Source organism: Rhineura floridana, chromosome 5 (assembly GCF_030035675.1).
Source record: "Rhineura floridana isolate rRhiFlo1 chromosome 5, rRhiFlo1.hap2, whole genome shotgun sequence".
In the NCBI taxonomy this organism is placed as follows: Eukaryota; Metazoa; Chordata; class Lepidosauria; order Squamata; family Rhineuridae; genus Rhineura; species Rhineura floridana.
In genome coordinates this window covers 42,867,274-42,891,460 of record NC_084484.1, presented here as the reverse complement: position 1 = coordinate 42,891,460, position 24,187 = coordinate 42,867,274, and the positions used below count along the sequence as shown (strand labels likewise).

At 41.7% G+C, this 24,187-nt stretch overlaps 1 protein-coding gene across 4 annotated transcripts in view; it reads left to right on the top strand.

Moving 5' to 3' along the window:
* Positions 1-1,368: 1,368 nt before the first annotated feature.
* DOCK9 (dedicator of cytokinesis 9) overlaps positions 1,369-24,187 on the top strand; it is a 196,197-nt gene continuing 173,378 nt past the window's right edge. For 3 of the 4 annotated variants that reach the window (XM_061626573.1, XM_061626569.1, XM_061626576.1), the window contains exon 1: positions 1,369-1,936. In XM_061626573.1, coding sequence (XP_061482557.1) covers positions 1,802-1,936 — 135 coding nt within the window. In that variant the 5' untranslated portion in view covers positions 1,369-1,801. Of the gene's footprint in view, positions 1,937-4,985; positions 5,010-24,187 lie in introns of those variants that run through there. The other variant, XM_061626574.1, reaches the window with a different exon arrangement.

Sequence of the window (24,187 nt, the reverse complement as noted above, 5' to 3'; positions counted from 1 at the left end):
GCTTTTTAAAGGCCTGAGCATCCCCTTGCTGTAACACTCCAGTGTAGGAGCACTCATATAGTGCAAAAGATAAAAAACATTAAGAGAGTTATCCTTTATCCTTCAATTGTTCTTTGCATCATTGTACCATATATCTGACTTGATAAATTTAAAAAAATTAAACAAAAGTAGATATAGCTATAGCTCCCGATCCCCATAGAAAGGATAACTCTTCTGCTTCCATAAATGGAGACAGGATTTTAACTGTAGTTCAAATATAATAAAAAGGGGGGATTAAATCTGAAAGAGTGCTTATGGACATTCAGTGGAACATCATAAGTGTTGGTACTTACCTATAAAGCCTTATACGGCGCGGGACCACGATATCTGTCGGAATGCCTCTCCCGATATGAACCGGCCCATACACTACGGTCTACTACGAAGGCCCTCCTCCGGGTTCCGACTCATAGGGAAGCCCGGAGAGTGGTGACAAGATCTAGGGCCTTCTCAGTGGTGGCCCCCGAACTATGGAATGGTCTCCCTGAGGAGGTGCGCCTGGCGCCGACACTATCATCTTTTCGGCGCCAGGTTAAAACCTTTCTCTTCTCTGAGGCATTTTAATTCTTGTTAATTCTAAATTATTATATTTTGATTTTAGACTGTACAGTTTTGTGTACAGTTTTGTGTTATTTTTATTGTATTTTTAATGTTCACCGCCCAGAGAGCTGTTGCTAGTTGGGCGGTATATAAGCTTAAATAAATAAATAAATAAATAAATCACGAGAAGATGGTCTTTAATGTAAGTAGGGCCTGAGCCATTATGGATTAAAAGCAGCACCTGGCCTCCTCCCTAGAGCATTTTAAGAAGCTGGTGCAGATGTTTAGAGCTCTCTAGCAAGCTGCATGCTCATGGGAACACACTTCTTGTGAATCAGTCCTTTAAAGTTACATGGGGAAAAGGTAGTGCAAAGGTGCATGATACCTGAATACTTGTCAAAAAATACCAATTGTTCTAAAAACAGTAAATCTAATTCATGTAACATGCAAATTGTATTTCCCCCCCATTGGTTGAAGTCATATGTATGATGCTCCGAGGGGCAGGAAAAAGATCGATAGGCACTGCTCGCTGCCAACATAGATACACCGCTTCCATCATCCACTGAATGACCTGGTCACACTCATCCTACCTAGAGAGAATGAGAGCAAACGCCAGTCTAAGACTGAATTTCCGCTCTCTGTTGGCCACTCCTCCTTGTATCTCTAGGCAGAACCAATAAGGGAGTGGTTCCCAGGGTGGTGTAGGAGAGTAGCCGGGCAGGTAACTCAAGGCCCAATCAGGTGCGTCGTAAAGGGGAAAGGTTGGGAGGCGCCTGGGTACTTCTACAGCTGTACCTACGAGCACAGAAGACGAGGCACGCCCCTTCCACATCGCTCGCGCCAATCAGCTTAGGGGAGACGTCTCTCTGTTTGCCCCCCCACACCTTTTCCCACCCGCGTGCCAGTGTTTGGGGGCAGGAGCGAGGCGCGCGGGCGCGGGAGAGAGAGAGCGAACGCATACAGTGTGTTGCTCAAGGGAGGGGCCACATGACAGGAGTAAAGGCAGCAGCAGCGAGCCGAGCGGAGACGGCGCCAAGACCAGCTGCGACACTGGAGTGATCGCCCGGCCGGTGCCTGTGCGTGTGGGGGTGGGGAGGAATGGGACGCCGGAGCCACCGCTAGGCAGCGCCCTGAAAGGCGGCCGGGCCAGGCTCAGTGTAGTCTGCCGGGAGGGCCGCCAGGAGGGGCGGTTTCGGTTTGGCGACGAGGGATCAGACTGAGGGCGATGGCAGCGATGCCTTTCCAGTCCGCGCTGCTCCCACCGGAGACTCGGAAGTTCACGCGGGCGCTGAGCAAGCCCGGCACGGCCGCCGAGTTGCGACAAAGCGTCTCTGAGGTGGTGCGGGGCTCAGTTCTTGTGGTGAGTGACGGGAAAGAAGGGAAGGCGAAGGGGGAAGCGCCTGGGATAGAGTTGGGGGAACACACCTGACTGGGATATTCTGGCTCTTTCTCTTCTTGCCTCGCCATTGCTTGTCAGGTGGGCGCCGTTGTCACATTGCCGAACTCCCCCCTCAGCCCCGCTCCCGTCTCCGCCCGCATCCTTCCCGTGGGTGGACTTGGTAGTATTTAAGTTGCTGGAAACCGCAGGAGGGGAGAGTGCTGTTTGCACTTGGGTTATGCTTGTGGGCTTCCCACGGGCATTTGGTTGGCCACTGTGAGAACAGGATCCTGGATTCGATGGGCCAGTGGCCTGATCCAGCAGGGCTCTTCTTATGTTCTTTCTGTGGTCGGGTGTGTGTGAGTGGACACACCTGGAGCAGAGGCGCCTTCTCTTCCTCTGCATCTATTTCGCCATCTGTTTCGTCATCTCTGTATCCCACTTGAAGAAGGCATGCGGCCTGATCCTAGTAGGCGTGTCTACTCGGAAGCAGCTTGCATTTATTGTAATTGAATTTGTTTCCAGGCCTCTAGTGTCGCACCCCAAACAGCCTGATGCTAGGCTTGTTTCCTCGAAAGGAAGTCCCGCCAAGTTGAGCGCTCAACTTGGTGAGGATCACTCCCAGGTAACCATGCGTAGGATCGCTGTCCGAGACAGCGGGTGAAGAGAATCAAAAGATGTGAGAGCACTTGTAGGTTTCTCTTTTCTCCCTTGTAGGTTTCTCTTTTGTAATCCGTATGTTGGAAGTCGCCTGTCGGAATTTACGTGGCTTAGTTTAGCCTAATCAGAGGGAAAAAGGAGCGCTTGGGCGGGGGGGGGGGAGAGAGAGCTTTTTCCGGCTGGGCTTCCCCCCTCCTTTGGTTTTCATTCTAACTTGCCTGTGTACAGACCTATTTCCCGTAGCTTAAATCCTTCCCGTTCTCTGCATTGGGATACTGACTGCACAGGAAGAGGAAGAAGGGGGTGGTCCTTTCCATCTGCAGCGGCTGTCTCCAGACGTGCTCTTTCCCCCCCTTATCTGTAAAAACTTCCGTCCATTCACATTGAGTCCCGCCCTTGCTTCCTTTCCGGTGATATCTATGAATGAGTGAGTGACTGGAAAACTTTGGAGGGGATTTCAGATTGTTACACATGGGTAAAGGTAAAGCAGTGCAGGAAAAAATCCCCTCTAATCTGCTTAAATGTTTAAAACCATCCACATTGAACTCTAAAACTCAACAATATCAGACCCCTGACCAATGCTCTCATATTACTGAATTACAAATGGTACATTGTAATTTTATCTGTATGATATTTTATTTTGAAACACTGAAACTCAAAATCAATTACTGTAAGATGACTTTGACAGCTGGTATAGCACAGTGGGGAGGAGAGCCTGGCTGGGAGTCCAGAGTCTGTGAGTTTAAATTCCCACTTGTGTCTCCTGGGTGTAAAGGGCCAGCTAAAGATAAACCCCCTCCCCGTGAGTGGCTCAGGGATTACGTGCTCTGCCACCTGTGCAGCCATGGGCAAGCTGCATAGTCCCAAGGAGTCCAGTTGCCCCCCCCCCCCCAGCTGGCAGTTGCGGACAAGGAAGGGGCTGGCTTGTGTAGCTGTGGCAAGCTGAGCAGGCCTAGCCAGCTGGGGAGGACTAGCCTCCGAGGGAGGCAATGGTAAACCCCCTCTGGATACCGCTTACCCTGAAAACTCTATTCAAAGGGTAGCCATAAGTCGGGATCGACTTGAAGGCAGTCCATTTCCATTTCAAGGTGACATTAGTTTTATGTTGGGAAATGTTTTAAGAAACATAAAAAACTGAAACATGTTGCTTGCATAAGTATTCAACCCCCCCATTAATATTTGATAGGGTCACCTTTTGCTGCAATAACAGCTTTAAGTCTTTTGGAGTAAGTATGTACCAGCTTTGCCCACAGTGTCGGAGGGATTTTGGCCCATTCTTCTTGGCAGGTTTGTTCCAGGTCGTTCAGGTTGGTTGGACATCACTTGTGGACTGCAATTTTCAGAGTGCCACAGATTCTTAATGGGATTGAGATCAGGACTTTGACTGGGCTACTGTCGGACATTCACCTTATTTATTTGTTTATTGTACTTATATACCGCCCCATAGCCAAAGCTCTCTGGGCGGTTTACAGTAACTAAAAACATTAAAACAAATATACAAATTTAAAAACACATCTTTTAAAAATAATTTAAAACACAATTTAAAACAATTTATTTTTTGTTGTTGAACCACTCCAATATTGCTTTGGTCTTGCACTTGGGATCATTGTCCTGCTGAAAAGTGAATTTCCTCCTAAGCATCAGTTTTTTAGTGGATTGAAGCAGGTTGTTTTGCAGTATTTCCCTGTATTTTGCTCCACCCATTGTTCCTTCAATTTTTAACAAGTTGCCCAGTCGCTGCTGATGAGAAGCATCCCCACAGCATATTGCTGCTACCACCATACTTCACTGTAGGGATGGGGAGTTTTGGCCCAAAAGCTCTATCTTGGTCATATCTGACTACAAAACCTTTTCCCACATCACAACTGGGGCACTCTCATGCTCTCTGGCAAACTCCAGACATGCTTTCAGATGGTACTTTTTGAGTAACAGCTTCTTTCTTGCTACCTTACCATACAGGTCAATGTTAGCAGAGCTCTTGATATGGTTGGCTGGTATACCGTTACTCCAGTCGCAGCCACTGAACTCTGTAGCTCTTTCAGAGAGCTTGTTGGCCTCTCTGTGGCTTCTCTCACAAGTTTCCTTCTTGTTTGAACACTGAGTTTTGAAGAACAGCCTTTTCTTGGCAGTGCCTGGGTGGTGTGATGCAGCTTCAACTTCCTGATTATTGATCGAACTGTGCTCACTGGGATATCCAAACACTTGGGTGTTATTTTGTATACTTTCCCTAATCTATGCATTTGTATTATATTATCTCTCCCTTCTGTAGAATGCTCTTTGGTCTTCATTTTCCTTCAGATCCACAGCCTGACCAATGACCCTTCAACAGTGGGGGTTTTATGCTGACAATGTGATAGCAACTTTAATGGTTCACAGGTGGAGGCCAATGGTTAAGGTAACTGTGTCCTCAATAGGGCAATTTCTTTCATCTGTGTAAACTGGGAGGTTCCACAACACAGGGGTTGAATACTTATGCAAGCAATAGGTTTCAGTGTTTTACGTTTCCTACAAACATTTCTCAACATAAAGCCAATGTCACCTTACAATAATTGATTTTGAGTTTCAGTGTTTCAAAATAAAATGCCATACAGACTGAAATTGCAACGTACCATTTGTAATTCAGTAGTATCAGCGCATTGGTCAGGTGTCTGATTACTTTTGCAAGGCACTGTACTGACAGTTTGAGCTCTGCCTGCACATGTTGATATTACGGTGAATGTTTGATTTAATTTTTAAATAGTTAAATAGTATCCCATCCCCAGTATTGTTTGAAAGCTTGGACTGCATTCTTGTCATTTCCACAGCAGTCGTTTTGATGATTTTCCGTGCCCTGTATGTTGGTTGGAATAGCAGATGGGGCAAATTCAAATTCATTGTATTTCTATTTGTATTTAGTTTGACAGCTTAATTGTTGCTGTCCTGTCTCCCTTCAGATTGTGAATAGTAGCTGTATAGTAACCTAAGCTGAATGCTCACAGCAAGAATTGATAGAATTTGTTTCAAGCAAAATATTTCCTATAAAACCTTACATAAAGTACGCAGAATAGAATGCTTATTTATATTATTTTGGCAGTCTATTATCATCTAGCTCTTTCCTACAACAAATGTGTGTTCTCAGAATTTCCCACAACCTAATTCATACTGCTGTCTGCTCATTTATTCAGCAGATAAGTTACCTTTGCATAAATATTCACCTTGAATCTATTGCAATGTTTTAGTGTGATATTGTTAGTATTCTAGGGCATTTGTTGTTAACAATAACTTGGTGCATGCATTCATAATCACACTTTCAGACTTTGAAACTGGGGTCTAAGAATCTTGACATCTGTTTCTACCTTCACATAGGGCTGACATTTGAAATATTTTCGTGTCTTGGAATTTTTCAGATCCTTCTTGGTCCTGTCAGTATTTAATAATTTATAAAAACAAAATCCTGCACAGTAATAAAAATTAGATAGTTTTGCCTGCACATAGGTAAAAAGAGGGGGGGAAGCTTTGAATTGCATCCAGTTTCTTTTGATATGCATTCACTTTGCTAAGGTTTACATTGTTAACATGATTTCCACACTTAAACAGTTCTTTTGGTTGTCACAAGCAGAAAATGAACCTTTTTCTGCCACTGTTCAACCCATATTGAGAAGATTTGTTATCATTGTGCTAAGGTCACCATCTCACATGTGCTAACTGATTAACAAGTTGCAGAATCTTGCGATCAAAACATGGTACAGGTTCTGAAATAACACACTATGGGTTGCTAACTTGCATGAGCTGACAAACAAGTGCTGGCATGAACCTATGGCTTGCATGCTCCTCCTTCCCCAAGATATGCAAGGGGAAGAAAGGAGGCTTAAAGCTTCTGTCCTACTTAAGAAAAAAGCAGCGATTTGTTGCTTCTTCCAAACTTATGAGCAAACAGTGGTTTGTTCATACTAGTTCCCTCCCCTTTCTTAACAAGCTGGAATATCAACAATAAACAATATATTAGTGAGGAAAAACTCTCTGCTTTCAGTTATGATTCAGTGTGGTCTTTTATCCACTCACTAAGACTGTTTTTAGGTGATCTTTCCTATTAATACTTTCCCTTCCTGGTTCTTTCCTCCAAAGTAACAGCAACAACAGCAACAACAACAATTATTATTAACATTTATTATCTATCCTTCACTGAGAGGTTCCAGGGTGGGTTACAACAATTTTATAACATGGCATTAAAAACAATGAAAAACAACTTAAAATCACAAAATATGGTGGGTCCTAAAAATAAACATCTCAGGTGTCGAAGGCCAGGGTAAAGAGGCACAAAAATAATAATTTTGTATCTTGCCCTTGCTCCTAAAGGAGCCCAGGGTTTCAGATAAAGTGGCAAAACAATATAATTAACATTAAAAGCATTAAGAAAATCTAGAAACATTTAAAAAGAGTTATAGCTATGGATGTGGCTCACACATGTTTGCTTTATCCAGCAGTGGGCAACCACTGGTCCATGGGCCTAATTATGATTATTTATATATATATTTGTTACTACATTTATATCCCATTTTTCCTGCAAGGAGCTTAAGGTGTAACATACGTCTCGTCCTACCCATTTTATCCTCACAGTAGCCCTGTAAGAAAGGTCAGGCAGAGAGACTGTAACTGGCCCAAGGTCACCAGTGAGCTTTGTAACTGAGAGGGATTTGAACCCTAGTCAACCAGTACCAGTCTGCCACTTTTTAGAACTGCTATAACTCAGCAATTTTTCATTGAATTTTCCCAGATTATACCCTTCATGGAGGTAAATTCTCCACGCCAAATGTCATATTGATAGGATAAATCATCTTGCTTTTACACCCAGTTCTAAAAAGTTTGCTTTGAAGTACAGGGATTTCAACTGTTGACAGGTGTTTTCCTGTCCACTCAAAACATGCATTCACTTTCTTCTGTTTGCCTTTTAGCATATATATTCAAAGCTATTGTGGGAGTCTGCCCTTCAGTGAAAATACATTGTGTATTTCCAAAACTATCAAATTTCTAAGACCCCGTTTTAAATGGGAAGCAATTCATGTCAGAAATGCTTTGTGCACAAAGAAGAGAGGGAAGTTCTGGCAAATGCAGCACATGCTTGATTTGGCAGATGGAGTTTCCAGGGTGAGGCTGCACACCAGTTGTTGCCAAACCATGTAGATTTGTAGACACACTTTGTGTGTGTTTGTGAGAGTGTTACATGTGAGGGAATCTGCATTTATCACATCACTCAAGTCAGTTTTATCTGTAAAATGTTTTGTACATGATTAATTACTTGACTGTATATTGTGACATAAGTTGTACTGCATGGTTTGGCTCACTTGCTTGACTGATTTGTGTTGTTTGTGCTTTAAAATCTCTGTTACTATTTTACTCAATCTGCATTTTAAGATATGTCAGTCTATCTTTACTTTAATCTCTTGTGTATTAATATACTACATGAACTATTGAGCATTTTGTGAAGATTACAGTGATAATAAAATTAGCATATCTTGTAGGATCGTTGTAAAGTTTGCTGAGACAATATACGTGAAGAGTGTTCAGCATCCCAAAAGTACATGCTTGTGCTAACTACTATAAAGCTACAATGAAGTGAATTTTTTCTCCCCTTCCTACAATGGCTATGAGGGCTGAATGTAGGCAATGCATGTGACACATATACAGACCATACCCACCTACCCACACTGAGCCAATGTTTCAGAGAGACAGGGACAGCTTCCTTCTGCCTTTCTCCATAGCAGCACTTTGATGTGGAGGAGCGGAAATGCTGTCTTAACAGATCATTCTGTGAAGAATAAAAGTCAGTTTTAGAACATAAAAATGAAGCTCAGAACAAAATGGGAGAATTGTCCACATACCTGTACACTGATCCCCTGATTTTCCTATATGCTTTCATTTGGAATAGAGAATGGCATCAGAGAATAGTCAAAAACAATAAATAAATGAAAGAGCATAAGGATGATAGATTAAGGATGCACAGGACTGGGGACAAACAGGCACTGGGGCAAGTGTCTATTATTCAATGATGCACATGCAAAAGAAGAGCTGGTGAACCCAAAACTTATCAATTAAAATGCACAGGGCTGGGCTTTGCCACAGGCTGGTTCCAACTTTGAGGCGGCCCTTGGCAGAGTGTCCTCTGGTGGGCCCTGTCCTTTGTCACTTAGCCCTGCAAACCCTTATAGTGCAGATCTGGGTGGCTGAGTCTGGTCACTTAATTTCCATAAAAGGGAGGCTACTGCTCAGAGTGGTGGGCCAGAAGTGGAAATAGGGGTCGGGGCAGACAGGTGCTCAGACCCTGATATCTGCCCAAGGATGCCAGGTGCTGGCACCAGCCCTGGTTGGAAGCAAAAGGTACTATGCCAGCTTGTATGCTAGCAAACAGTTTCTGCTTCTATACATTGGAGCAGGGATGGGGAACCTCTGGTCAGATGTCTCTTCAGGGGGCTCCATTTGGCCCCCAAGACTTTCCCTCCCAAACCCACCTGCCAATGTCACTAGCTGATGGGTGGAAGGACAATGTAATCCTGCCAGCAGGGAACAAGATCGTGCAGTGAAAGCAGAAGGATATAATCCCTACTCACCAGCTGAGTGGGGATTAAAGCCCTGTGCAAAAGCGCCTTTTGAAGCAATTCCCGTGTGCAAACTATTTCAAATAACAGTTTTGCAAGAGCTTTAAGACAGTTCCTGCACTCCCATTTGATCAAACTGGAGATTGAGGGCTGTCTTAAAGCCTTTGAGAAAGCCTCTCCCCTTTCTCCATTAATTCCCCAACACTGGGGAAGAAGGGGGAGCAGGAAGACTTCGAAAAGCTTTTGCAAATCTCCTTCCCTCCTTCAAGTCCCTGATGTTGGAAATTTAATGGGGAAAAGGAAAAGCCTTTCTGTCTCTCCCTTTGGGCAGTGCAGAAAGGGAGAGAAGGAAGACAGCAGTATTGCGAAGCACCAGTGGCAAGTGGTGGCTTCCTTCTTTCTCTTTCAGTGGTGGGAAAGGAAAAGTAGGAAGCCAGTGCTTGCTGATGGCACTTGGGAACCCTCCAACATGCAAGGGATTTTGACAGGTGGACAGTGTCGCTGCCTGTCAATCACATGCTGTCATAATGACATGATGTGCGTGACAGGTGGCAGTTATATCCTATCAAATTTGGCTCATGACGCCGATCCTGATAAGGATCTGGCCCATAGCTGCATTGGTTAATGATTTCTTAATGATTTCTTCTGCAGTGATTATGAGCATTGCAGCTACTATTTCGTTGTTGCTCAGTGCTTGGGGTCACATGTACACACTGAAGTAGCTTCTACTGCATGACCAGTAAGAATGCGAGAAGAGCCCTGCTGGATCAGACCAAAGGCATATTTAGCCTAACATCCTGTTTCACACAGTGACCAAGAAGATGCTTCTGAAGGGCCCATTGTTTGTTCCTCAACAACTGCTATTCAGAGATGTACTGCCTTCATATAACCTTCTGTATCATTGTTTTGTACTTTGCTGGTAAATCTGTACCAGATTTTATTGTTTGAAAATCCCACCAGAGCCATGCCTGTTCTTATAGTAACTGTAGGAGTGCTCTGCTTCAAGTTTTTTACCCATATATCCACCAAACATTTTTCATTGTATCTTGGTGCCCACTTCAATGCTAAAATTTAAAGAGGAGTTCTGCATTCCTTATTCCAGTAGAAACTTGTTGAACATTTTTTCAAAAGTCAGCCATTGTTGGTTTTACTTAAATGCCTTTCGGCAAGATCAGCAGCAGAAAAAATTGAGAGAGTATGTCTGTAAATTTGAATTCCACCCCATTGATCTAAACCAGTTACACATTATTTGTCATGCACTGTCTTGCCATTAGTTGAGGATTAGTTAGAGCTCATGAAAATTCACAGAAGAGTGGGTAGGAATTTGGGCTTGGAGGAAGTGCATTGCTTCCCCCCCCCCAATATTTTGGCAGTAAAACGGTACTCCCTTCACTGGCAGAAGAATGGAAAAAGGAGGCATTGTGTTCTCAGAGCCCAATTACCCACTTTGATCCCCCTCTCCCAATCCAAGACTCAAGGGAAGCAACTCACATTAAGCTACCCTTCTAGGCCTAGTGGGTTGAGGGCTAGTTCCTGTCCAGTATTCTTTGCTTCCAATAATTCCTAGCAACTTGGGAGCAGTGTGCAGGGACTTATAAACTGGATGTAGGGCAGTAAATTTTGAGTTAAATATATTCCCAGGTATTTCTATATTGCCATCAAACCCTAGAACACAGATTGGTTGCAATGACAAAAACACCTTGCTTCTTTCACCTGCGGATTACATTTTCCCAAGTCTCTGAAGTTGTTTTATATAAATTGAGAATATGCTGTATTTGAATAATGTACTTCACCAGAAGCTAAAATGATGCAACTGAGGTTATCATACTTTGGACACATAATGAGAAGACATAATTCATTAGAAAAGATAACAATGCTGGGAAAAACAGAAGGGAGTGTAGAAAAAGAGGAAGGCCAAACAACAGATGGATTGATTCCATAAAGAAAGCCACAGACCTGAACTTACAAGATCTGAACAGGGTGGTTCATGACAAATGCTCTTGGAGGTCGCTGTTTCATAAGGTCGCCATAAGTCGTAGTCGACTTGGAGGCACATAACAACAACAAACTTCTTTAGTATGGTGGTAACCTGAAGCACTGAATATCTGTTTTGTCTTAGAACCTGTCTGAATTCACATCCATTTACATGATCAATATAAAAAATATTGCATTCCTTTAACTTTGGCTTTGGCTATGGGGCGGTATACAAATGCAATAAATAAATAAATAAATGAGTGCTGAAAACATGCTCCGATGGACTAAGCTCCACTGGGTACAGTGTGACATTTCTAAGTAACATGCATAAGATTGTAATGCACTTAAACTGCATATACTCCAACCACTAGATGGAGTAATACTAAAGCATTTTAAACAAGAAACCTCTAGAAAAGCAATCTGTGAAGACTTAACATTTGTATTCTTCTGGATTTAACATGTATGATTTGTTTAATCTTAGTGATAAACACATTTTTCAAATCATACTGTAATAAATTTAAGCTTTAATAAACCAAATTGTTTTTAGTAGTACATGGTACACAAATCAAGCTTCTCATCTCTGCTTTAAAATAAACTTTGTAAAAACATAGCATGCACATTATAGGTAAATAATGTTTTGTTTTCATCTACGTGGGTAAAGTGCTACTTTGTATTCAAACAAATATATACAGTCAAATTAAGATCAATCAGGTGTAAGCAGTTTTCTGTAGTGCTTGTTATAATGGCTAGAAAAATATTTCACAATTGTAGTCTGTATTAAGGAGCTAAAGAAGAAGAAATGCCTGTTTGGAGTGGTTGTAATAATTAATAGGCAAAGAAGGAAATGCAAGCTGGTATTTTGGATGGGTTTGCCCCGCCTCTGAAAGAACAGGTTTGTGGTTTGGTGGTGCTCATGGATCCATCTGTGTTGCTGGAGGCTCAGGTAGCCTCAGTGGCTAGGAGTGCCTTTTACCAGCTATGACTGGTATGCCAACTATGGTTGGACATGTCCTGATCATGGTGATTCATGAACTGGTAACCTAAAGGCTTGAATTTTGCGGTGTGCTCTATGTGTTGGGTTGCCATATTCCAGTACCACAAATCTGGATGGGCTAATTTGCATATTATGCAACTTATTTGCTAAATTATGCAAATTAAGCATATTAATGGTGGCATTGTCTAGTTGTTTTGTTTTTGTGCCCAATAATTACCACCAAAAACTGGGTAGTATGTGAAGTATCTTTTTTTTAAAAAAAAGTTACATTTTCAGCCTTAAATGCCTAGACTCTAGTTTCCAACACTATGGAATATGTATTTGTTTTTTTATTAATATGATTTATATCCTGCCCTTCCACTGTGAAAAACAGAGCTCAAGGCATCTTACAAACATAATAAAAACAATAAAAATACACAATCAGTATAAAAATATAATAAAAACACAAAATAGAAACAAACATAAAACAAGGCAGGGAAGCAGTATAAAAATCAAGCATAAAACAAAAAGCCAGCAAAACATCAATTAAAAGCAATATTTTGACTAATATTGTCTGTACCAACAATTAGGAAATGTGAAATGAACACTCCACTACAATCTGTAATGCAGATAGAAAACAAGAATTCAGTACTGTATTAGCTACCGGGCCAAGTTCAAGGTTCTGGTTTTCATGTACAAAGGCCTCTACAGCTTAGGACCAGGATAGCTGAAAGATCATCTTACCACTTATTTACCCAGTCAGTCACTACACTCTGCATGTGAGGGTCTCCTGCTGATACCACCTTATCTGCAGAACATAGGATACAGGATCATGGCACATTTGGAATTCTCCCTACTTAAATATTAGACAGGCACTGTCTCTGTTATCTTTTTGGTGCCTACTGAAGACCTTCCGCTTTCAAAAAGCCTTTTAAGTAGAGATCTTATCCCAATCTGCATCTGTGTTGGAATTGCTTGTTACTATGTTTTTAGAGCTTGTTAAAACAGATATTTTTAAAGATGTTTTGTTTTAATATATTTTAAGTCTGTTTTTAAGACTTTTCACAGTGTTTTTGTGTTTTTGTTTGCTGCCCTGGGCTCCTACTGGGAGAAAGGATGAGATATAAATTTAATAAATAACAAGTAATAAATATTATCAGTTCAGTCAATAATTGTATCTAATTAGCTTCAAAGCAAGCAGTGCTATCACAGACGTCTTTCCAACACTAGACTATACTCCTGCCTTCCCCAAGTTTGAAGTACCTAAAGATAGCCACACTTCTGTTTATGCTGAGCAGTAAAGTAGAGATCAGCAAATAAACAGGAATTATATATCTTTAGAATATTTAATATGCCACCAGAAAGAACAGAATCTTGGTGTGCGGCAAGGTTTGCCTGAACGTCAGAGTATTTTGAGTATACAGCATATATGGAATCCTGCCAAAAATATCAGGAATATTAAAATATACTTTGGATGTGATAAAATTGGCATGTCAACAGTTTTCAGTGCCTTTGTGTGTGTGTTTTTCTATTATTTTTAAATTTTTGTAAGTGTCATTCCAATAAAAATAATTTCCACATAAAGCTTAGAATTTGTTTGAATATAATGTTGAAACCACATTAAGTGCACCAGTTTAATTTTTTCCTAATCAAATATTTCGGTCCAAATACTTGTGGCTATTGGGACAGAATTTTCAAGATGTTTTTAAAGTTTTTTAAAAGATGTTTTGTTTTAATATGTTTTAAATTCTTTTGTTTTTAATATGTTTTAAGATGCTTTTAGTGTTTTTGTTTGCCACCCTGGGCTCCCTCTGGAAGGAAGGGCAGGATATGAATTTAATAAATAATTAGTAAAATAATAAATAAATAAATAAAATTAACATAGGGCACTTTTAAAGTGTTGTTTACTAAACATGAATCTAATAAACATGGTAAATCAGATCATGGTCTATTTAGGACATCAGATAATTTTCCTGAAATCCCACATCACTGCTTGAATGATAGAGAGCACTGAAGAGCTTATTTTGTCTAAAGCTCACCCAGAACCTCTCTCACTGCTGCTACGACACTACCCTGTATTGCACGAAATAATAGTGTCTGATAGGGATGGTTTTGTCAATTTTGGTTCTCTCAGTTTCTCATTTTTCCAATCTTAAAGGCAGTCCTCTACATTTCTGCAGCAATTCATGATTTTTTTTTGAAAAAAATCCTCATGAAAATTCTCCAGTATTTTAGTGCAAATTTCTTCTAATAGAAAATGCAGTCTTCTGTGATAATGATTTTTGTAGGCAGGTTTGACTTATGCATACATTTTTGCAAGCAGTTTCTCATCATATAATGCATTTTTGTTTATTTTCACTCATACTGTATGTTCATTTTATGCACATTTTCCCCTACCATATGCATTTTTGTAAACATTGTTTGTTCGGCAGAATGCATGGCAAAATTCAAATAAGTGCACGTTTTAAAGGATAGCTGTGTTTTGGTTTTCATATTGTTTCAGAAAATGTGAATTTGATAGATTCGGCTTAAAATGCAAAATGAATTGAATTTCTTGCCCAATGCTAGTCTCTGAGCATGTGAGAAGTGCTTTTAGTGCACTGATTTTCACATACTAGATCAGGAAAAGGAAAACGCAACCTTCTGTCATAAAAGGCTGGAACTTGATGGAGATTTGAGTGCTGGAACCTCTTTTAAAAATGCAGTGAATTCTAGAGACCTAGTAAGCTGTGCTAGCATTAGACAGGGCAGCTTATAGTGAGAAAGGAGGATGTACTTTACCCACTCAGTGATTTTCTGCCTTCCATGAATAATGGTGGTGTAGTGTGGTGTAGTGGTTAAGGTGCTGGACTACAACCTGGGAGACCCACCTAGCCATGAAGCCCACTGGGTGACCTTGGGCCAGTCACTGCCTCTCAGCCTCAGAGGGAGGCAATGGTAAACTTCATCTGAATACTGCTTACCATGAAAACCCTATTCATAGGGTTGCCATAAGTTGGGATTGACCTGAAGGCAGTCCATTTCCATTTTCCCCTGAAGGAGCTAAAGCCCCAGCCTGCATTTCCCGCCGGGAACCTGGGATAGCAGTGGGAATGACAAAGATCTTAGCCACTGCCAGGGGGCAGACATGTAGCACCAAGAGGAAAAACTATCACATAGTAACCAAATAGCTTTTCCCAGAGTGGTGAGTGTGGGGTGGATTGTTCCATTCCTATTAAACTTAAGGGGGGGGAAGGTTGCAGCCCCCAACTGCATTGAAATATATAGTCTGTGTGTACGTATATATAGGTACACACACACACCACACACCCATCCATCCATCTGTAGGGAGAAAATGAAGTAGGGTGATCTTTGATGAGGAGATGCATACCAGTCATTTTGAAGAAGGATATGTATTAAAAAATACTTTGTAGCCTATTCTGAATTGCTGAACAGAAGCTCTGCTGAGTCACAGGCTGAGCAAGGCTGCACAGGATGCTGGACTAGATGGGCCACTGGCCTGATCCAGCAGGCTCTTCTTATGTTCTTATGTTCTTATGTTTACTTTGGAGTAAGCACGATTTAACAGGATAGGGGCAGGGCTAAAAAATGCAAATGCTAATATCTCAGCATTTTCTACAAAGAAGTTTGCTTTTATATTTTGTATTTGTTCAAGGGAGGGAGCGTTTGGTGGATTCAAACTCCTTTATTCCATCCTCCTTGATGGCAGCACACACTCCCATTGCATTCACCACTTAAAACACATACCCTGAGAAAGAATTGAGATGAAGGCTGCTTTGCATTGTTTTCTCAACCAGAAAGTGAGCTAGAATCTCTGGATAAGGGGCAGAGCTGCACGTATTGCTCAAGTGAACATGTGCAGTTTTCTAAACTGCCTAGATTCTGCATATGCAGCAGACAGGCAGACTAAAATTCTTGATTTTCCCAGGGCAACTGTGGTATTCCTCATTGGTGAAGAATAATGGAATGCGGCAGTAGGCTGGTTTCTCACAAATGACTGGGCAGAAACCTGCATCCGCATTTTGCATTGTATCTCTGGATCTACAATGGCTAGAGACGTCTAAAAAAATGAAAGCTGGGAATCCGGACCACTTAATGAGCTAAGTGGACACCAGGTAGCATGGCTAGAATCTGGGTAAAACCCAGCTAACCGGGCAATATGGAAACCCTATCTATTTGGAGCTATCCTTGGGTCTGGTCTGGAAGCTTCAGCTGGTGCAAGATGCTGTGGCCAGACTGTAAGTGGGGCCAGACTTTTGCTAGTACATAACTCCAGTGTTTAAAAACTTGCACTGGCCATCGATACATTACTGGGCCAAGTCTGAGGTTCTTGTATTAATTTACAAGGCCCTTAACAAGTTGGGCCCAAAATATTTAAGGACTGCCTAATTCCTTATATCCCTGCCCAATCATTGAGATCTTTGGGGGGGAATCCCTGTTAGCAGTGCCCTATGGCTCAGATGCATGACTCCAGTCCACCACTTACTGTGCATTCAGTATTATGGGCCCAATTCTGTAAAACTCCCCACTAAGATGAGACAGCCCCCTCCTTGTTGGATTTCAGGCACTTGACAAAAACCTTTCTATTTCAGAAGGCATATTAAGTAAGTTTTCTCGTTTTATTATTGATTTTAATTATGATTAATTTTAATTGATTTTATCTAGAAGCATCCCAAACTATGTACCTGTTCTTTTAGAGAGAGTGCAACCCCACCCAAAACAGGAAAACTCTCCATATCCTGTACCTGAGAATCACCTGTCCCCAAAGTGCTGTATTAAACATAGCTTTAAAACAAATGTTCCATCAGTGCAAGGATTTGTCCTTGGGCAACAGAATGTTCTCCCCCTGCGTACCTCCTAAATCTGTTCTGGGTTTCCCCCTATCCTCCAAAGTAGATTTGGGTATATGATACAACGCATGCATCTAGAGGAGGGAGGAAAATCCCCTTGGGCTAGTTGAAGTTGTTCCACTAGTGCAAGAATTCAGTTAAATGCTGCTCTATTTTGCCAGGTTTCTGCTTCAGCTTATCGACCCTCATGCAGCCCACCTCTATGTCGAAGCACCAGTTAAGAACCAGCACGGCATCTCCTGACTGAGAACTAAGAGAAATAGAGCTGGATGTCATCAGTGTACTGATCATACAGGCGGGACCTGCTTTACGGCGTCTCGCTTTTCAGCGTTGCTCTAATGCGGCTGCTTTCAATTCTGGAAAGTCCCCACTTTAAGGCGCTTGTTCTCCTTTTACGGTGGTTTTTTAGTTGCATGTCATTTTTGAGCGATGCACGCCATTATTTTCAATGGGTTCTGCTTTTCGGCGGTTTCCGCTTTTCAGCAGCAGTCCAGAACGGAACCTGCCGTATAGGTGGGGCCTGCCTGTACTGTATTCTCCTAATGAGCACTTCCAACAGAGGTTGGAATAGCATTGGGCACAGAATAGTGGCATCCCACAGCACAGTTGCCACCGTGCCAACACATAATCATCCAATGTTACTAGTTGAACTCACCCTGTAAATAGGAGTCGAGCACACATAAAACAGTGCCCTCAACCACAGATATGGTCCAGGAGGATACCATAGTCAATAGTATATTGAAAAAATCCTGAAAGTAAGATCAACATGGGTGTACTCCCCTATTCCCTCTTCTGAAGAAGGTCATCTATTAGGGTGACAAAACTGACTCTGTCCCAAATTTGGGCCTGAACCCTGTCTGGAATGAGTCAAGATAATTGGTTTCCTTGAAAAGTGTACATAGCAAAAAAAGAAAAGAAAGAAAAAATTCTGTAGCTAACTGCCACCACCTCCATGAGCACTTTGCTGAGAAAATGGGTATTAGTGACTTAGGTGGTAGTTGTCAAATATCTCAGGAGAGCCTTTTTAAGGAGCAGATGCACTGCTCCCTTCTTCAAGGTGGCAGGCACTGCTCCATTGCATAAAGATGCATTAACCATATCATGAAGCCACCTGGTCTGCTCCCAACGATTAGCTCGAATAAGCCAGGATGGGCAAGACCTGCTGAACGGCTGCAAGTACGATGCCTGAACAGCTGCCAGTACAGTATCTTATTCTCAGGCCTCAATAACTGAAAGTGATTCCATAAACCTGTATAAGACAATTCATGAGACATCTCACCTGGTTCTGTAATAACATCAGCATGCAAGTCAGTATGGAGACCTAGCAAAGTGCCTAGCATAGAGTCATAGCAGGCCTCCAAGGGTTCAAACACATCATTAACTGGGGCACATGTCAATAGCTCTCTCACCAGTTTTAATTCACGAGTACATATGCAAACAAGTTTTAAAAGGCATCCCCCAAATACAAGGAAAAATGGGAACAGGAGGTTCAAGAATGATACCAGAAAATAAGCATAGTTGCAACATATGTGAATATAAGAATCAAAGGAAATATCTGATAGTTTTTCAATCAGGATGAGAAACCTCAGGCCTGGGGACTGAATGTGGCCTTCCAGGCTTCTTTGTCTGGCCCTTGGGATTCTTGTGAGGACACACCACCTCTCGCCAGGCTTTATCAGCCAGGCTTCATATCCTTGAGTGTTTTTGCCTGGCTGGATAATGCTTCCTGCTTGTCTGGATGGAGGATAGAGAGGAATGTGTGTGTGCGCGTAGAAACTAGCCTACAGTAGTAAAGTAACATTTATATGCATTGCTTCACCCACTTTCTGCCTCTGCACCTGCTCACTACTGACATGTGGCCCCTGGAAGGTTGCCCAGAAAGGAATATGGTCATTGGGCTGAAAAAGTTCCCACATCTCTGCTGTAAGGGAATATAGTGTGAAAGAGAGAGAGTGAGTTGTGAGAATTGTCTGCCAAACAGTGGAAACTGGGGGAAGGAGGAGTACTGTCCTTTACTAATTTCTAAGGCTTTGGGTTTGGGATGGGCATTATGTTATGGGCTTCGTTGTGGACTTTCCAATATCTAATGAAGACTGCTTTATTTTGGTCTTCTAATGCTGGTAAACTGTCCCCCTGATAGGTTTTGCTGCTGATTTTGGTTTTGTGTGTTCGGCTATTCTGGTGATGATGTTGTTTTTATGATGATGTGTTCATCATCATTATTGTATTTTTTACTGTTGTATATTGCTTTGGGTTGAGAAGTGGTTTATAAATGTCAGTATAAATCCACTTCCAGATTTCTCTTTGGCGTGCTTGGCTCTTTTTTTACAAACACAAAGCAACTTTTCTTCACTCCACTACCTTCACCAGTTTTGTTTGTAAATTAATTATTGGGTTGTATTCAACATAGCGCTAAACAGATCATTCATTAGCACAAGCATTTTTCCTTGCACAACGGAACATTTCTCCACTCTCTTCTCTCCTCTGTTTTAGGGGCTTCACCAACCCTCCAGAACAGATTTGGGGACGGTGCAGGGCCTGCACTGGAGGGGAGGGGGAAAGTCCTGTTGCACTAGTGCTAATCTTTGGACTAGTGCAAGAACTTAGTTGAATACCTTCCTTTAAATTTATTACCTGCTCTTCCTTCCCAAAGAGAGCCCAGGGGGGCTCACAATAATAAAATTACAGAAAAGCAAAGTGTGCTGATTAACTTCAAATGGTGTTCCCCATTCTGTCATATAGTGGCAAATTCAGAAGTGCAGGGTCTCTTCAAGTTAATCACAGCCATGCCCCCTCACCGTTTTTTTGCTGTGGGGTTGAGAATGTGATCCTTGTTAATGCCTAGGAACCAATAAGCATGAAAGACGAGAGTCTTCTAAGTGGCTGACTTGCTACCTTTCACTCTGATTGGCACCAGTCTGCAGGAGAGGACAAGGAAGCATGTTAGAAGACTCTTCTCAGTGTCTAACACATTTCCCTTTCATGCTGATTGGCTTGTAGGATGCTGGAGACACAGGGACCCTGCTCCCAAAAAAGTAAAGGGTCTAAGACCCCCCAAAACCTTGCACAACTACACCCCTTTCCTCATTTAGTCTGAAAAGTCTCCTGTCTAGTATTGTATGTTACACAACCTCAGTGAATTAGTATTAGGGTAAAAAAGGGTTACAAGTCTTGTCCTCTGCAACTGCTGCTTTGTTGTCTAGGTCTTGTTTGCTTTTGGTGACTTCTGTATGACTCTCTCATTACTCCATCTCCATGGACCTCTTTGTAATTAAGGCAACAATGATAACCTGGCAGTTTCAATCCTGCCCAAGTGAAGGAAGAAAGTATATCTACGGCTGCCCAGCACTTTGATAGGTAGCTTCAGGGCTGAGTAGATGGCACGATATGGGAGAGTCAGGCTAGATTATTTTGGTCTCTTCTGCCTTCAAAGTGAAGGTGTTGACTTCACTTTGGCTAGGTGTTTCCTTATATACAGAGTTGTGTTTTGCCCCAGGTATGGTAAACAAATTAGCTTGATGCTTCCATTACAGTAAATATAGATAAATCTGCTAGCAGTTTCAGAGTTGTAACTTTTAGCATTGGAATTTATTTCTCTCTTCAGTAGTAGTTGATTCGGATATTGGGTTGGGATAGTGGGTGGTTCCTCTGACTGTCTGAATGGTGTGCAACCTGCTCTAAACAGGGTCACACTCCTTCTGAAGGAGAAAGTTCCTAGTTTGAGGATTCTCCTGGATAGGTGTCACTTGAGGTACAGGTGGCCTTGGTGGCGCAGAGTGCCTTCCAACCAGTTAAGCTGATGGTCCAACTACCATCCTATCTGTACAGGGATAACTTGGCTCTAATGAACTATGCTCTGGGAACCTCAATATTGAACTATTGCAATGTACTTTACATGGGGCTGCCTTTGAAAATGGTTTGGAACCTTCAGTTAGTACAGAATGCAGCTGCCCAGCTGTTGACAGATTTGAGGTGAACAATTAAGTATAGTTCTGTTACAGTTACATTGTCTGTCTGCCTAAATATCTTCTGGAATGCCTCTCTCAATGTGAACTTACACAGAGGCTTTGATCTTCATCTGAGGCCCTTCTTTGGGTCACTTTTTTGATGGAGGCTTGGGGGATGATGACAAGGGAAGAGGGCCTTTTCAGTTGTGGCTCCCTGTCTGTGGAACACTCTTCCCAGTGAGGTACACCGGTGCCTTCGCTGACATCTTTTTGGCACCAGGGAAAAACTGGTCTGGGATGATGCTTTTGTTAGTGTCCTGCCAAAGCTTCCTGCTGATGTTATGGGGGTTATTTTGTATATTTTTCTGAACTGCATGTGTTTTTATATGAATATATTAATAACAGTGCTCATCCAAAAAGACAGATTAGGGATGCAATTGGTGTACCGCCCACCCTGCTGCCCAACAGGACGAAGTTTGATGCGGAGGAGTATTCTTTTTTTTTTTTTAATAATTTTTATTCAAATTTTCATAAAACATAGAAAACAAAATCATAAAACATTCAAAGACAAAAAACAAAACAAAACAAAAATGATTAAACAAAAAAATAAAATAAAATAAAATGTTGACTTCCCATTTGTCACATATCAAATCAGTTATAGGTCTACAATATATAACAATCCTGTCTCTTAAATCATATTATAAAATCACTTTCCTCCAGTAGTTATCTTAATTAATCATCAAATCTCATAAACATTACTTTATTCTTTCCACAAAAAGTCAAAGAGAGGTTTCAATTCTTTAAGAAATATATCTATCAATTTTTCTCCAAATAAACATGTCAATTAATCCATCTCGTTAATAATTATAATAATCTTATTGTCATAACCATAGTCCAAATAAACATTTCGATTAATCCATCTCATCAGAATCTGTTAGGTCCAATAATTTCAATAGCCATTATTCCATTATCCCTATTAGTTCCATCTTCCATCTTCAATAGTCCTGTTAAGTCCAGTAATTTCAGTGTCCAATCTTCCATTATCAGTATTCCATAATAATCTTGCTGTTGTAGCCATAGTCATATAATAAGAGTCTGATGGGAATTTCCTCTATCCCAAATATTTTCTTGCCATCCATTCTGAATAAGTTGCTGAAATACTGTTGTAAAGTCATATCTGTGTTCTTCTTTTTTACAAAATGCACTGGCTCATCTCTTAAGAGTTTTTCCATTGTCACATGGTTGCAGTTAATTCCATAGATTTTCTCTATATCAAGCTCCATCACATCATTCCAGTCCAGAAGATTACCCAAGCCATTGATAACTTTATCTCTAATATCTTCATTAATTTCTTCAGAGATAACGTTAAATTCCAAACAGTAGATTTTATTTCTAAAATCCATAAACTCCAGATCTTTTTCCAATTCCACATTTGTTCCAATCTCCAGGGCTTGTATCTTCCCTTTATTTTTTCTTTTCTCATCTCTGATCTCATTCTCCTCTCTCACAGGGTCCCCTATTTCTTTAAGCTCCTGCGTCATTTTGCTCAGTTCAATTTTCAGCTCCTTACTACCCTGTCGCAGGGTTTGTTTCGTTATCTCAATCTCATCCATTATTTTCTGAAACATAATTACTTCCAGATTCTCAGCCACTTTCTTGATTGCCATTTTTAAAACCACGAAAACAAAGCAAAACAAAAATAAAGAAGAACCACTTCTTATTTCAGCAACAATTGGGTTAATATTCCAGGCTTGATGACATCACAGTATAAACAGAGCAACCTGCCTTATCTCTCTTGTGCAAGAATGCAAAACAAATTTAGTTCCCAGCATCAAAACAGTTAGTGGCGTCGTGAAGAAGCAGATTCGTCAAAATAAAATAGACCAAAAAAAGAATAGTCCCAGACAATATAATATTCCTCGGAATAGAAATCAGGAATAGAAATCCCTCTTCTGTTTATTATCTTTAGAATGCACTTCCAGGACAGCTTTTTGTGACAGAAACAGAGATAAGCTGTTAATTTCGTGAATAACAGAGAAGAGCTATATCTCACCCAGAAGTTGTCCAAAGCCGATCAATCTGACAAATCTCCTTTTGCTGCAACAATTTAAACCAAGTAAAAAAAATAATAGAAAGAAGGGTGCTTGCCTGTTAGTCTGTTCTCTCTTTGAAGAAAAGATAAACGTATCGCTTAAGCAGATAGAGCTTGTTAGAAAGTCCGTCCGGCATTGTTGGCTGGACCTTATCTCATAAATTAATGAAATCCAGTCCTCCCAACAAAAACAGGCTTTGAGGTTGATCTCTACGTTTCTCCCTGCCCGGGAGAAATTTCATCAGTCAAAAAAAAAAATGTTCTGACTGATTTATATCTGAATAAGCTTCTTTTGAGGCGGGAGCCCGTCCCAAAAGCAGGCACAAGCGAAGTCACCCTTCCCGGAAGTGCGGAGGAGTATTCTTAATACCAGCTGCTAGTGTTGATGTTTGGGTGTATTTTAACTTGTTAGTTAGTTTGTTTGTTTGTTCGTGTGAATGAGATTGTGTGGATGTGTTTGTGTGCATTTATGTGTATTTTATGTGTTGTTGTGTGAATGTGCCTGTTGTGTTTTAGTATTTTTAAATATGTGCCTGGGAGAGCATATTTTGCATTTAACGGGGAGGCTTTCGGGGGCCCTAATTAGCGTAGTGACGGGTTATGGGAGGTATGGCGCTAGGAGGAGAACGTGCCAGGTAAGGGGAACTTGCCCCAGACAAGTTGTGTCTGTGCCTTGTTCCGGTTCTCCTCAAGGCCACAGAACTGCTGGTTGTTCTATCAGCCAGCCCTTAGATCTCCAGGTGCTGCTTTTGAATGCCAGGTCGGTATATAATAAAACCTCCCTTGTCCACGACTTAATTGTGGATGAGGGTGCCGACCTGGCATGTCTAACCGAGACCTGGGTGGGTGAGCAGGGAGGAGTTGCTCTCTCTCAGCTTCGTCCATCTGGGTATACGGTACAGCACTATGGTAGACCTGAGGGTCGGGGAGGCGGGGTCGCTGTGGTCTATAGGAGTACTTTCTCTCTCACGAGGCATCCTGTCCAGATGGCGACTGGTCTAGAGTGCCTCCACCTTGTGCTGGGTCAAGGAGTCAGACTGGGAATCCTGTTGGTGTACCGCCCACCTTGCTGCCCAACAGCTTCCCTAGCTGAGCTGACAGAGATAGTCTCGGAGGTATTGCTGAGGTCCCCCAAACTTGTGGTGTTGGGGGACATCAACATTCA